The sequence below is a fragment of the Diadema antillarum genome, unplaced genomic scaffold, assembly GCF_040938485.1.
Source record: "Diadema antillarum isolate AM-2024a unplaced genomic scaffold, OU_Dant_1.0 seq00000399_RagTag, whole genome shotgun sequence".
Lineage (NCBI taxonomy): Eukaryota > Metazoa > Echinodermata > Echinoidea > Diadematoida > Diadematidae > Diadema > Diadema antillarum.
The window spans coordinates 334,561-349,723 of NW_027271390.1; the positions used below are offsets into that span (position 1 = coordinate 334,561).

General features: G+C 42.9%; 2 protein-coding genes across 2 annotated transcripts; both read left to right on the plus strand.

The window, feature by feature from the left end:
* Positions 1-2,412: 2,412 nt before the first annotated feature.
* On the plus strand, positions 2,413-15,163 carry LOC139732091 (uncharacterized). Its single transcript, XM_071642963.1, has 2 exons — positions 2,413-5,162; positions 14,026-15,163. The coding sequence occupies exon 1, from the start codon at positions 2,573-2,575 to the stop codon at positions 3,956-3,958; it is 1,386 nt and encodes a 461-aa protein (XP_071499064.1). The 5' UTR covers positions 2,413-2,572; the 3' UTR covers positions 3,959-5,162; positions 14,026-15,163.
* LOC139732087 (uncharacterized) lies at positions 7,360-11,874 on the plus strand. Its single transcript, XM_071642958.1, has one exon. The coding sequence runs from the start codon at positions 7,360-7,362 to the stop codon at positions 11,872-11,874; it is 4,515 nt and encodes a 1,504-aa protein (XP_071499059.1).

The window sequence follows — 15,163 nt, forward strand, 5'->3', positions numbered from 1 at the left end:
ACTCTGGTGGTTTACTTCCTGTTTTTTGTCTCATTCATCACACAGCCAGCAGGGTTTGGTAAAGATTAAGCACTTGAATAGACACTGTACTTCAGAGCCTCTTTTCTCAGTTCACACTTTTCCTGAGTTTGTGCTTTCTTTCCAATATTTAGATAAGTTATGAGAGTCCATTTGATTTGAGTTATACATCATTTTAAAGCTTAAAGTCTGCTCTTTCAGAATATGGTCTTAACTAAAAAGTCATGTTTGGCGACTTTTTGTTTGTTTTGAGGTGCATGGTCACAAATTATACTTCATGTCGTAATGATTTTTGGACATCTTATCTATTCCGCGGTAACTTACACTAATGATACAGTTGAGTGGACACCCTTTCTGTTCTTGAAGGCCACATGGATGCCTTCCATCTTGTTGTGGTACCGGTCCAGCTTCGGGGTTGGGATCATTGGGCGCAGTAACACTCCTATAGGACTGCAAATTCATTTCGAATCTAATCAATCTGATCAAGTCAACACGATCGTTGTTGATTAGTCTTGTAGAAACAACTCTGTTTCATGTGCTTTCTCCACTTGTTTTGTTCTTCCCTCTTTTTGATGTTTTGTTTTTAAATGATAAAATATTGATTTATGGGCTTCAGGATACAGATAACAAGAGTACAAGTATACTGAAAAGATAACAATATGCACACTATGAGTGAGTAGGGAGTATAGCAAGCTATTTCTTTGTTTTATTATTTCAGCTCATATATTATAGGAACAATTGGTATCATGAATTATAAATATGTCGTTAACTACATGTATGCTGTTTTGGATTGTTTGTGTAGTTTATGTAAATGGTGTCAGTGATAATTATGATTGTATGGATAGGAATAGATATCGCTTTGGTTATGTTTGAAGGCATCTGTAATAATACACTTCTCATGTACGTAATGGGAGTCATGTCTTATAGTCTTTTAGAACGTATTTCTGTAATTGATCTTACTTTGGTTCATGTACAGAATATTTTGAATTTCATATGTTGAATTATAGTGTAATGACATGATTATGCCTTGTATAGACCACATGGACGACCAGATTTGTTATGCTGTCAAAGGTGGATATCGGCAATCCTTCCGGTTTTTTTTAATATATTTATTTCTATCAAAATTAAGTTATATACTCTTACACAACACAGACATAGACAGACAGACAAACAGACACACACACGCACACAACATTCTTAACTAGTACATTGTGAAGAATTGTTCGGATGAAGACCGATATGCACAGCCAGTAGACTTACTACGAAAAAACACTGCTGTCCCCGAATACAGCACGTAACATTGTAAACATGTATCACGTACTCACTCCATCGTAAAACTTTGTAGATTAACTCTAAGAAATCTCTTTTACGAAATTTGTTATTGCGATGGCAATATTACTCAAAAATTGTAGAAAAGTTATTACACATTTATTTCATTATTGACTCTATATTCTTTGTTGTGATGTTGTTATTGTTGGTTTTGTACAGTATTGTGACTTCAACTGAAAAGAGATATTCGAATTATTGTTGAAGATAGGAATTTTGTGTTAAAATTGAAAGAAAAAAAAAGAGTAATACTTGCTGGCGACGTTGAATAACGAGGGCAGAACATAACGAATATATACTAGTATCACATTGCACATAGGATCTTCGGAACAGCATTTGTTTGGCACATGGGACCGGGAATATTTTCATTGTCTCCCCTCTAGTCATAACTGACTAAAGTCCTCCAATGACACCCGGACAAATATTCGTATAAAAGTAATAAAAATAAATCTGGAACAAATAATTGTTTTAAGTGTGGTATCTTTGCAAGACAGTTTGAAATAGAGCCGTATATACATGAAAAAAATATGATAACATTATTGCTGCTTCAGACTGTCTTTCGACATGAATGGCTGCCGTGTGTTCAGAAAATGAACATTGTTGTGGTGAGACAAATATGCTTTAAAATAAGCCAGTTTTAACTCACAGCTCTTAGATACCGCATTGACACGGTCTCATTGTCGCCTACAGTGTATATTATACTTCATATTGTAATGATATTTGAACATCTTATCTATGCCGTCTTATCTATTAGCATACACTAATGAGCCAGGAGAGTGGACACTCTTTCTGTTTCTTGAAGGTCACATGGATGCCTTCCATTTTGATAGTTTCGGATCAAGCTTCGGGGATGGGCTCATTCCTTTGAAAGTGGAATAACATCCATATAGAACACTATAGCACTTCTATAAGAAACAGTATAACTGTACAATGTTGTACAATGATTGTGGGAGATTCTTGATGTATTTACGTAAAAAGAGCTTGGCTATGAAACAAAAAGACGAACCAGTGATTTATGATACTTGTAAGGACTGTAGGAGATTGATATAAATTTTATTACGTAAGTCTCCGATCGAGACTACATGTCTCATCGGGTGTAATATGAGATCCCGCTGGTCACGTGTGTGGCAATTCGTTGGCGCGTTTTGTGTGTGTGAAAAGGATTTTTCACAACCCTCGAATATTCAAGAATTTCGCGGAAATTCTTCCTTTCGGACTTATCAGAATAATGAAAGAACAGAAGGATAGAAGATCCGCTGGCGTGGCCGCGGAAAAAGAAAACAAAGAGAAGAAAACTGACCGCGCAGCGGCAGAATCTTCGGGCGAAAACAGAGCAGCAATGGAGTCACAACAGGCGGTGAGTGCTAGCCAAGCTGACCGCGCAGCGGCAGCGAAAGGTACGGCTGCCAACACGGGCCGTGGACGGGGAGTATCGGCGGTGATGGAGGCTGGCGACCGCGCGGCGTTAGCGGCGACTCGGCCTCGGATTGCTACGAAATCCAACTCGTCAAAGTTGACAAATGATAACTTTGGGACCGTAAACAGTCGTCTTGATAGACTCGAAGGCTTGCTCTGTCAGTTCATGGAGGCTCTTCCCAGTAAAAGGGAAGGGGTGGCAGGCATGGGACATGCACAGCCAGACCGACATCTTGATCGCGGTGACAGTGGAAGTGATTCAGCCTCTGCTTCAACTTCTAGCGTTAGTGCAGATTATGACTTGGCACATGCAGAAGAAATGGATATTGAGGATGATGACATGGTGCATGCCTTGAGTGCAGGGCATAGCTCAGAGCTGGAGTCGTGCGTGGATAGGGCAGAAGCACAGACAGTACCAGCTTTTGCTGCTAAATTTGCGGTGGCATCAGATATTGGACAGCCTCTTGATGAGGAGCTAGCAAGCTCTGTCAACTACTTGATGAGCCATCATCTGGAAGAGAAAGTGCTCGATGAGACAAGTAGCAAATACCCAGTGCCGTCGAACTGTCGAGGGATCGACACCCCGAAAATGAATCAGACGATCTGGGACAACCTCTCTGCCCCTGTTCGTACGAAGGATGTGAAACTTCAGAGGGTCCAAAAATCCCTAACAAGAGGTATCTCGGCTTATGTCAGCCTGCTCGATCCAAGCAACATATCTCCCGAACAGCAAGACGTTCTAGCTTTGTTGTGCAACGCAAACTTTGAGATGAATGCTCTTCGTAAAGAATTGATCAAGCCGGATCTGAACACGAAATTTACTCATCTCTGCAAACCAACAAACCCTGTAACCAAGTATCTCTTTGGGGATGACTTGGGCAAGCAAGTAAAGGACTTGCAAGACCAGCACAAAGCGGCGGCCGGAGTGATGAGAGGCGGGTTTAAAAGACCCAAGCCGGCCTATCACCCCTACCCAAGCCAGGGGTCTCAACGCAGATACAAGGAAGCTGGTTGGGTGTCGCGGACATCCTACGCGGATTCGTCAGGGAGCACATCTAGGCCTTTTTTAGGCCAACGAAACCAGTGGAGGAAGAGGACTCCACAAGCTCCCCATACGTTTACCCCGACAGCGTCTCGAGAGGGACGCCAAGCCCCACAGTACCGGAAGCTCGGCCAAGGGCAGGGCAGGATGAAATAGAGCAACTCCCAAACAGTGATGAGGTAAGGGAGACAATAACATCTAATGTCAATGATATTGCAGTCGGAGGTCGACTGAAGCTACATATGCACAACTGGGGAGAGCTTACATCTGATACATATATTTTGCAAGCTGTACAGGGCTACAAGCTTGACTTTGACCCAGCTAAATATCCCCCTTGTAGGGAAAAACCCGTTCATGAATTCAAAAGAAATTCTGAGGAAATGGCCTCGATTCAGGAAGAAATCAACAAGCTGGTTGAGAAAAAATGTCATAGAAGCATGTGAACATGTAGAAGGGGAATTCATATCAAATATTTTCACAAGGCCAAAGAAGAATGGCGGCCTCAGGGTCATCTTGGATTTGACAGAATTAAACAAGAGTATCTTGTATCAGCATTTTAAGATGGATAATATCAAGACAGCTCTACCTCTTATGTCTCCGGGAGATTATTTAGCTTCAGTCGATCTCCGAGACGCATACTTCACGGTTCCTATCCACCCAGATTCTCGAAAATTCCTGAGATTTACAGGGCAGGGAAGGTTATGGCAATTTCAAGCACTTCCCAATGGGCTTAGTTCAGCACCAAGGCTCTTTACAAAACTGCTAAAGCCTGTTTTGGCAACGCTCAGGGAGCAGGGCCACATTGTAATGGCATATCTAGATGATACACTTATCATTGCAAAAACTGTCGAGGAAATGCAGGCAGCAGTGAGCGCAACTACTAAGTTGCTATCAAATTTGGGGTTTATTGTTCACCCTGAAAAATCAGTTTTAGAGCCTTCTCATGAGATTACCTTTCTGGGTTTCAATCTGAACACTCTGGATATGAGTGTTAGGCTTCCAAAAGAAAAACAGGAGAACATAAAGCAGTCTTGTAAAGAACTGTTGGCTACTGAGAAACCTGTTATCAGAACAGTTGCGAAGGTTATTGGACAACTAGTGGCATCATTCCCAGCAGTACAATATGGCCCTCTCTATTATAGAGCCTTAGAGAAAGACAAGATTCTTGCCCTTGCAAGGAACAAGGGACATTTCGATAGGCATATGACCTTGTCAAGAGAAAGCATCCATGAAATTCAGTGGTGGATATGGAATCTTGAGTCACAGTTTAGCCCAATGCAGAGGGCAAAACCAGATGTGGAAATCCACACAGATGCCAGTGGTAAAGGCTGGGGGGCAACAAATCTGTGCACTTCAACAGGTGTGTCAGGAGAGAAATTTATCTTTGATTTTGCCAGTGAAGTGAAATCGAATCTGTTTGAGTTTGTAAAATATTTAAAGCTTTAAAGTTGTCCTAGAAAGACACTAGGTCAAACTGTAAGAGATTGACTGTCTGGAAATTTATATTAAATGAGACAAAGTAAAAGTTAAAGAATAAACTGGCATAACAACAGCATGTCTAGATCAGTCAAAGTCAGACAGGGCAGTCACATGAAATGAGACAAAGCAAAAGTTAAAGAAATAGCATGGCAACAGCATCCCCGGTTTGCAATATTATGTATTAACTCAGACTATAGAAATTGAGTGAATAGAGGTGTTATGTAATAGCTCCCATCCAGGTGGTGGCTAGGAATGTTCTCTAGCTCAGTCGAGACTCAGTTATGTCAGTGTCACTAGGGTGTTGGTTGTAGTATATTGTTCATAAGTTCATGAGTAAGGATGTTATGTAATAGTAGTCTAGACGATGGCTAGACATATTGTGTAGAGTTTCAATAGGGCTATATTTAAGCATGATGATTGGATGATTTCTTTAGTGTAGGAAAGGCATGAAAAAGCAAGTGTATCGGAGTGTAAGGGACTTTAGTGTGAACATCTATGGTTAGGGAAGCTAATAAAAAGCTGAGTAATGTTGAGGATCGGGGAGAAACACTTTAATCAGACATCCAGCATAGATCTCCGCTTAGGCAGCAGTCGTTTTTCTGGGGGTTTTCCACGTCGCGTCGGTGAGATGCGAGCTCCAGCTGCTGATAACTTGGACAGTTATGATCCGAACTTTGGTACGGAGCTCAATCTCCATTCGCCTGCTCGTCGTCGCTTGAGATCGGGCATCGCAGGTCAAGGCATGAGTCTGCGTGGTAGCAGGGACTAGTGAAGGCCGAGGAGCTGAGAGGACCGCCGATAGGGTAGCGTCTAGCTGAGTGGCCAAGTCAAGGGGTGCTGCCAAGAGACAAGCCAAGCGACTGTGCCGAGGTCGACGACGAGTGTATCCGGCATCGATGGCGACTGAGCCAAGCTGAGGGGATCACCAGTTCAGGTCATCCAAGATAACTTAAGTTATGTATTTGTGATTTGTTTCATATTATGTTTTATGCTCAATGTATTGTTATGAACGAGAAAGCTACAAAGACTTGAAAGATTAAACTCGAGCATAACTGTATACGAACAGTTTGAATTTCCATTATTTCCGTGTCAGAGTAGCAGAGAGAAAAAAAAAGTCACTCACGTGACAATTTGGAGGTCCCACCGAGACACTGCTACCTGATTAGAAAAGGTTATTCAGATACTCTTTTAACATGCTTTAGGCTTAAATGCGATGTTTGTGTTTGATTCATGATTGAAGTTTCATTGCTCAATCGTACGCATTACCGTCATATATTGCATGTTATTATTGTCGATATGATAACTGTTTCGTATGTTTGATCGGAAACATTACCCCAGTGTGAATCGTACGAGTATGTCGCCTTACGTGACAGTTTGATTGAAGTCTTTCTCCCCAAGGTTATGCCCTTGGTGTTGCCTACTAGAGGCACATGTGTGATATAGATTCGGGTATTGAATCTGTGTGGAATGTTGCTCCGTATTTCAAGGTTACGCCCTTGGTGTTGCATGTTATTATGCATGATTGATAGATTCGGGTTTGTGTGCATGAGTCTATGTGGAGTGTTACTCCTTTTTCAAGGTTACGCCCTTGGTATTGCCGGTTAGAGGCAGTGTGATAGATTCGGGGTTTGCATGCATGTATGAATCCGTGCGGAGTGTTATTTTATTGCAAGGTTATGCCCTTGGTGTTGCCGGTTATAGGCATATTTGGTGGATTGTAGTGTTGGGTTTGTACAGTCCCATATCAATTGTATGCTCATTGGGAGATATTGCTCTAGTATGCTTATTGACAGGGCATGCTTGGTATGTGGAATGTTTGTAAAGTGAACTCAGGTCATTTCACATTGCCTGCATTCCAGTACGCTTCTGACAAGGTACTAGCGGTTTGGTATGTGGAATACTTGTTGAGTGAATTTCAGCTGTTTGTTATTTGCAATTGTATGCTCGCTCGGAGATACGAATTGTTGTGAAGTACGCCGGCTACAAGGTGGTACTTTTGTCGGACTTAGATAGCTAGGTGTTAGTCAGTTGTTTTGTACGAGTACACGTCTGCTTAGTCTGGAAGTTACATAGTCAGTATGGCTAGTGTTGAGCAAATCAGAGAGTTCTCTTCATTAGGCAGAGAAATGGGCCTTAGTGGTGGTGAATTGAGTAGCTTTGTTTCAGAGCGATGCCAGGCAATTGAAGCAGAGCTTAAAGCTACCCGTGAAGCTGATCGTGAACGCGAAGCTCTAGAAAAGGCGCGCGAACATGAAATAAAATTAGCACAGTTGCGTATAGAGGAAGGAACAGCGAATGTTGGTAGGCCCCAGTTAACTGGCTTAAAGCTGAAAGTAGGTCGCTTTGATGACGCACATGATAAGTTTGATGCTTATGTCACAAAGTTCGAAATGTTGATAAAAAGTCAGAATATCCCGGTAGACATGTGGGTGTTGTATCTGATTTCCAATCTAACAGGCAAAGCGTTAGATGTTGTGAATCGGATGAGTGCTGATGATCGCCAGAGTTATGCTACAGTGAAGCATGAGTTGATGTCATATTATCATCTCACTGAAGAGGGGTATAGGCGGAGTTTCAGATCAGCCAAGCCAATGAAGTTTGAGCGCCCAAAACAGTTTGCTACTCGAATGAAAGGGTATTTTGATCATTGGGTGGAAGAGGCGGAGATTGGGGATACTAGGAAGGATCTAGAAGATTTGATTTTGCAAGAGCAATTTCTGATAGATTGTCCCAGAGAAGTAGTTAGGTTTGTCAAGGAACGAAAATGTAAAGATTTCAACGAGGTAGTTGATTGTGCAGAAATCTATGTAGAAGCTCACGGTCCTCATGCATTTTCGGGTGTACAGAAATCGGAAAGAAACCGATCAGATTCAAAGCCGGAAAGCAAACCGCCCCAACAAAATCAGGTCAAAAGGACTAGTACGTATCAGAAACCGGCTGATGCTCAGTCAAAGGCGGGAAAGGCTATGGGAAATGGGACTTTTCAGGGCAGAGGTTGCTATATGTGTGGAAACCCAAATCACATGAGAAGAGATTGTCCCATGTTGTCTAGGCCTGCATCAGCTCAAGGTTTGATGGGTGCTGGGGAAGGTACGGCCCCAAAAGTAGATATGAATGTGGCGAATGAGGTGTCGCGGGGTGAGCCCGAGCCGGGAGTTGTTGGCTCGACGGCAGGTTGTCTCCCCATTGAAAGAGTGGTCGATGACTTTGAGGATGTGAAAGTGAAAGTGGTTGACAGAGTTGGAATGGCATACAATGATGTCGCCGCGATGGTGAATCGTATGCCGGTTGTGTCTGGAAGACTGATGCCAGATAATACACCCGTGTCTGTTTTGCGTGATACAGGTTGTAGTACGTGCGTGGTGAAAGAGAAATTGGTTAGAAATGACCAATTAACAGGTCAACATCAGGCAGTGAGGTTAATTGACGGTACGGTTAGGCGTTTTCCCGTGGCTAAGGTAGCTGTTGACTCGCCATATTTTGAAGGGGAAGTTGAAGCCGTGTGCATGCCTGATTGTTTGAGTGAGGTAGTTATCGGGAATGTAGAAGGGGCTCGTGAACCGAGTGACCCCAATCTACATTGGGTCCCAAAGAGTGTTGTGTCTGACCCGGATGTAGAGGTCATAACCCCGGATGTGGGTCTAGAAAGTTCAAATTATGGTGTAGAACAGGACGTCGAGGTCGCATTCCCGGGTGAACTGGATGATACTGGGATGGCTGTTCAAACTCGTGCACAAAAGGTGAAGGATTCGAGGCCTAGTAAAGGTTTGACTGTTGCAGATCCTATTGATAATGTGCGGTCGAGTGAATTTCTAAGGGAACAGAAAGATGATGAGTCATTGCGCCCTCTATGGCAGAAAATAGGACAGGTTGATAATTCCAAGTACAAGTTTGTGTGTGAACAGGGGTTTCTACTTAGGCAGAAAAAGGATGAAAGTAATCAGGGCATAGGTCCTAAATTGCTCGTAGTGCCTAAGCCTCGTATGAACGAGATAATGCGAGTCGCACATGACTCACTCTTAGGTGGACACTTGGGTATCAACAATACTTTGTCTAAGATTCAGACTCAGTTCTGTTGGCCTGGGATGTCGGAAGACGTGGCTAATTTCTGTAGGTCATGTGATGTATGCCAAAGGACTATTGACAAAGGTAGGGTGCCCAAGACTACCCTTGGTAGGGTCCCCCTCATTGGTGTCCCGTTTCAACGCATTGCGATAGATCTTCTTGGTCCATTCATGCCGTCTGCTCGCAAACACACTCATATCCTGACCATTGTAGATTATGCGACTAGGTATGTGGAGGCGATACCGTTGAAATCGATATCAACTGTTGACCTAGCTGAGGCGTTAGTTTCGGTATACAGCCGGGTTGGGATTCCGACTGAAGTGATGTCGGATCTAGGGACACAGTTTGTGTCTGATTTGATGCGTGAGGTGTGCAGGTTACTGTCGATAGGACAGTTGACGAGTTCTCGCTACCATCCTATGTGCAACGGCCTCGTAGAACGGTACAACGCTGTGGTGAAATCAGCTCTGAAGCGGTTGTGTTCCGAGGAGCCACGTCAGTGGGATAGGTATCTTCCGGCGTTGCTGTTTGCTTTGCGAGAAGCACCGAGTTCGAGCCTGGGGTTTTCTCCGTTCGAGTTGTTGTATGGGAGACATGTTCGGGGGCCTTTGGATGTGCTAAGAGAACTGTGGACAGCGGAGAAACTAGATCCAGAGCTCAAGAGCGAGTATGAGTATGTGATAGAGTTGAGAGACAGGCTGGTCAAGTCATGGCAACTTGCACAAGATACACTGAGGTACTCTGCAAAAAGGTACAAAGGGTATTATGACAGAAAGGCTAGGCCTAGGAAGCTGAATGTAGGGGATGACGTGCTCATTCTGTTGCCAACTGAGCACAACAAGCTGCTGGTAAAGTGGCGAGGTCCTTACAAGGTAGCAGGGGTCAAGTTTGACTATGACTATGTGGTCGATGTTGATGGTGTTGCCAAAACATATCACATCAATTTGTTGAAGAGGTACTATAGTCGACGTGAAGAGGTACCAGTGGCCAGTTGCTTTGAGGTTGAGAGAGTCGAAGGCAATGAGGAAGTTGTTGAGGTCATGGCTGACGAGGAAGATGTGGCAGAGGCTAGTCCTGATTGGAATAGGGAGATGCCCAGTATGCCTAGCGTAGTACAGATGGAGTTCGTTGACATGGTAACAGTAGATCCAGTCTTAAAGGATAGTGAGAGGACTCAGGTGCAAAAGATCCTCTGTGAATATCAGGATGTATTCACCGATATCCCGAAGAAGACAACCATATCTGAATGTGAAATCTCGTTGACGACTGATAAACCAGTGCGATCTCCGCCTCATAGGGTACCTCAGGCTATGGAAGAGGAGATTAGCAAGGAAGTTGATTCCATGTTGAAGTTAGGAGTAATCGAGCCTTCTAACTCTCCATACGGTCATCCCATTGTGATAGTCAAGAAGCCGGACGGCTCTAATCGGTTTTGTGTAGATTTCAGGCGATTGAATAAGGTCACAGTCTTTGATCCAGAGCCCATGCCCAATCCTCAGGAGCTATTTGCGTCGTTAGCCGGCAGTAGGTACTTCACAAAACTAGACTTGACAAAAGGGTATTGGCAGATCCCAATGAAGAATGAAGATAAAGCAAAGACAGCTTTCATAACGCCTAAGGGACAATACCAATTCAAGTACATGCCGTTTGGGCTTGTGACAGCCAGTGCTCAATTCACTAGAATGATGAGGAGGGTACTAGATGGAATGTCGAATGTTGTGAATTACATCGATGATATTCTGATTCACACAGACACTTGGCAAGAGCATGTGGAGATTCTAGATGAAGTCTTGCATAGACTGCGCGATACCAATCTGGCAGCTAGGCCATCCAAATGCACCGTAGGTTCGAGTACCATAGAATTCCTAGGACACACATTAGGAGAAGGTGTGATTCACACTAGCGATAGGCTCACAGACAAAGTGCGCAAAGCTCCAAGGCCCAAGACGAAGAGGCAGGTTAGGTCTTTCCTAGGACTCTGTGGCTACTACAGAGACTACATACCCAATTATGCAGACATAGCCCTACCCCTTACTAACCTGACTCGCAAAGGTAGGCCTGGAGATGTTGTGTGGGGGCCTGAGGAGGAAAGTGCCTTTGTCAAGCTGAAAGAGTGTCTTGCAAATCCTCCAGTGTTGCGGTTGCCCGATTTCGAGAAAACCTTTATGTTAAAGGTTGATGCTTCTGACAGTGGTCTGGGGGCGGTACTCATGCAGGAGCATGATGGGGATGAATTCCCGTTGGCCTATGCTAGCAAGAAACTCCTTCCTAGGGAGCAGAGATACTCCACGGTAGAAAAAGAATGTCTTGCTATTGTCTGGGCGGTCAGAAAGTTTGATTACTATCTGTTTGGGAGAGTGTTTGAGATCCACACTGACCACAAACCCCTCACGTACCTCCAAACAAAGAGGTCGATAAACAAGCGAATCATGAGGTGGAGTATGTGCCTACAAGAGTATAGGTTTCGCCTGGTGTCCATAAAGGGGTCTGAAAATAGGGCTGCTGACCTCATGAGTAGACTACTGTAATTGTTTATATTGTTGTTGTTGGTAATGGTCCTTGCTTTTCCGTTACATGTGGATGAGGTAAGGCTCAAAGAAAGAGAAGAACATAATGATGAAACACATATTTGTTGAACTGTCATGAATAAAGTAATGCGCATGTAAGTGCAAATGCTACAAAAACCTTTCTCTCTCTCCTATTTCTCTTACAGGATCAGCGAATCGCGATTATAATGTAGATGTAAAGGGATTAAGAGTGGGGAATAATGCGGCGTAGTTAAATCTCACAGTATGAGCATTTAAGTATACATGAGGTACTAGGATACGAGGCGTACTAAGAGGTTAACCAGGTACTACGTTGTAAGGTTATAGTTCAGCAGATTTTCATCCAGACAAACAGGTAAATAGCAACAATATTAATTTCCTGTAAGGTTGGTGCAACATGGAAGTATCGGGAAATGAAAGCAAAGGTACAAACAAACATATCAGGATATCTGAGCAGGAATACGTGATAGTAGAGATATCATTGCTAAAAGGTATCATTATTAGAGGCAATGAAGATTTTGTGTATACATGTTTGATGGTTCTATTTTAGTTATAGAAGACTTAAAGCTTAGGCATTTGAAGATAATGTATGAAGTAAGCTATAAGGCCTTTACTAGTATTACGCATATCAACAAAGCAAAAGTTGATTGTTAAAAGGCTTGGGAGATAATTATGAATTTGTTTCTTTTCAGAACAAGAAAAAAAAGAATAGTGTAATTAATGATGCATGTATGCTGTTGGTATTGATGTCTATCAGTCTCTCTTTTTGAACATATGCATATTGACATACACTGTGAATAGTATGTTGGTTGATTGAATAGCATGTTTCATAAATTTCTTGTAGGATATAATTTTGATATCCCAATTATATCTTAAGGTGGGGGATATTGTCAGGAGAGAAATTTATCTTTGATTTTGCCAGTGAAGTGAAATCGAATCTGTTTGAGTTTGTAAAAGATTTAGAGCTTTAAAGTTGTCCTAGAAAGACACTAGGTCAAACTGTAAGAGATTGACTGTCTGGAAATTTATATTAAATGAGACAAAGTAAAAGTTAAAGAATAAACTGGCATAACAACAGCATGTCTAGATCAGTCAAAGTCAGACAGGGCAGTCACATGAAATGAGACAAAGCAAAAGTTAAAGAAATAGCATGGCAACAGCATCCCCGGTTTGCAATATTATGTATTAACTCAGACTATAGAAATTGAGTGAATAGAGGTGTTATGTAACAGCTCCCATCCAGGTGGTGGCTAGGAATGTTCTCTAGCTCAGTCGAGACTCAGTTATGTCAGTGTCACTAGGGTGTTGGTTGTAGTATATTGTTCATAAGTTCATGAGTAAGGATGTTATGTAATAGTAGTCTAGACGATGGCTAGACATATTGTGTAGAGTTTCAATAGGGCTATATTAAAGCATGATGATTGGATGATTTCTTTAGTGTAGGAAAGGCATGAAAAAGCAAGTGTATCGGAGTGTAAGGGACTTTAGTGTGAACATCTATGGTTAGGGAAGCTAATAAAAAGCTGAGTAATGTTGAGGATCGGGGAGAAACACTTTAATCAGACATCCAGCATAGATCTCCGCTTAGGCAGCAGTCGTTTTTCTGGGGGTTTTCCACGTCGGTGAGATGCGAGCTCCAGCTGCTGATAACTTGGACAGTTATGATCCGAACTTTGGTACGGAGCTCAATCTCCATTCGCCTGCTCGTCGTCGCTTGAGATCGGGCATCGCAGGTCAAGGCATGAGTCTGCGTGGTAGCAGGGACTAGTGAAGGCCGAGGAGCTGAGAGGACCGCCGATAGGGTAGCGTCTAGCTGAGTGGCCAAGTCAAGGGGTGCTGCCAAGAGACAAGCCAAGCGACTGTGCCGAGGTCGACGACGAGTGTATCCGGCATCGATGGCGACTGAGCCAAGCTGAGGGGATCACCAGTTCAGGTCATCCAAGATAACTTAAGTTATGTATTTGTGATTTGTTTCATATTATGTTTTATGCTCAATGTATTGTTATGAACGAGAAAGCTACAAAGACTTGAAAGATTAAACTCGAGCATAACTGTATACGAACAGTTTGAATTTCCATTATTTCCGTGTCAGAGTAGCAGAGAGAGAAAAAAAAAAGTCACTCACGTGACAAGGTGGCAGATGGAATAGTGATGAGTTGAAAGAGGCAAATCAGAATAAAATTAACCTGCTAGAAATGGTAGCAGTTAGTCATGGGCTAAAAGCCTTTTGCTCAGAGAAAAGGAGCAATCATGTACTTGTTAGAGCAGATAACATAACGGCTGTCGCATATCTGAACAATATGGGTGGCACAAAATCTCCTGAATGTAATCAAATGGCCATTGATATTTGGGAATGGTGTATTAGTAAGGACATCTGGCTTACAGCTGCTCACCTACCTGGGCGATTGAATATTGAAGCAGATCGCATGTCTCGAAAATTCTCGGACAGCACATAATGGATGTTGAATAAGAGCATATTTCAACGAATAATCAGGAGATTTGGTGTGCCTGAAACTGACATGTTTGCCTCCCGCCTGAATAAACAGGTAGACCGATATATTTCTTGGAGGCCTGAACCAGAGGCCTGGGCAGTAGATGCCTTCACAGTTGATTGGAGTCAGTGGGACTTTTATGCCTTTCCCCTATTCAATCTAGTGCCAATGTGCTTGCAGAAAATTCAGAAGGATAAGGCATGTGGGATTTTAGTGGTGCCCAATTGGCCAACACAGGTTTGGTACCCTATCCTTAAGAGTATGCTGGTTGAGGAACCCATGTTAATTCGAAAGAGTAAGACATTATTATGTCAACCAGTTTCAGGCACCCCACATCCTTTGAATAATCACTTGTCTCTATTATGTTGCAGGCTTGGAAGGGACTTTACGCAGAGCAAGGCCTCACACAAAGGACAATAGACATCATAGCTGCGTCGTGAAAAGGATCCACTAAAGCACGGTACCAGGTGTACATCAGAAAATTGAAAAGATTTTGTGCAGAGAGACACATTAATTATTTGAATGTCCAAGTTTGTGATGTCCTTGCATTTCTTACAAATATGTTAGACAAAGAAAAAGTTGGATACAGTAGCCTGAATACAGCCAGGAGTGCCCTTTCCACGTTTCTCATAGTTGATGGTGGACGACAGCCTCTTGGGTCGCACCCACTTGTAAATAGGTTTATGAAAGGAGTTTTTCATTTAAAGCCGCCCGCTCCTCGCTACTCTTCTATCTGGGATGTTAAAGTCGTCTTGGACTACCTCAGAAAGCTGTCTCCA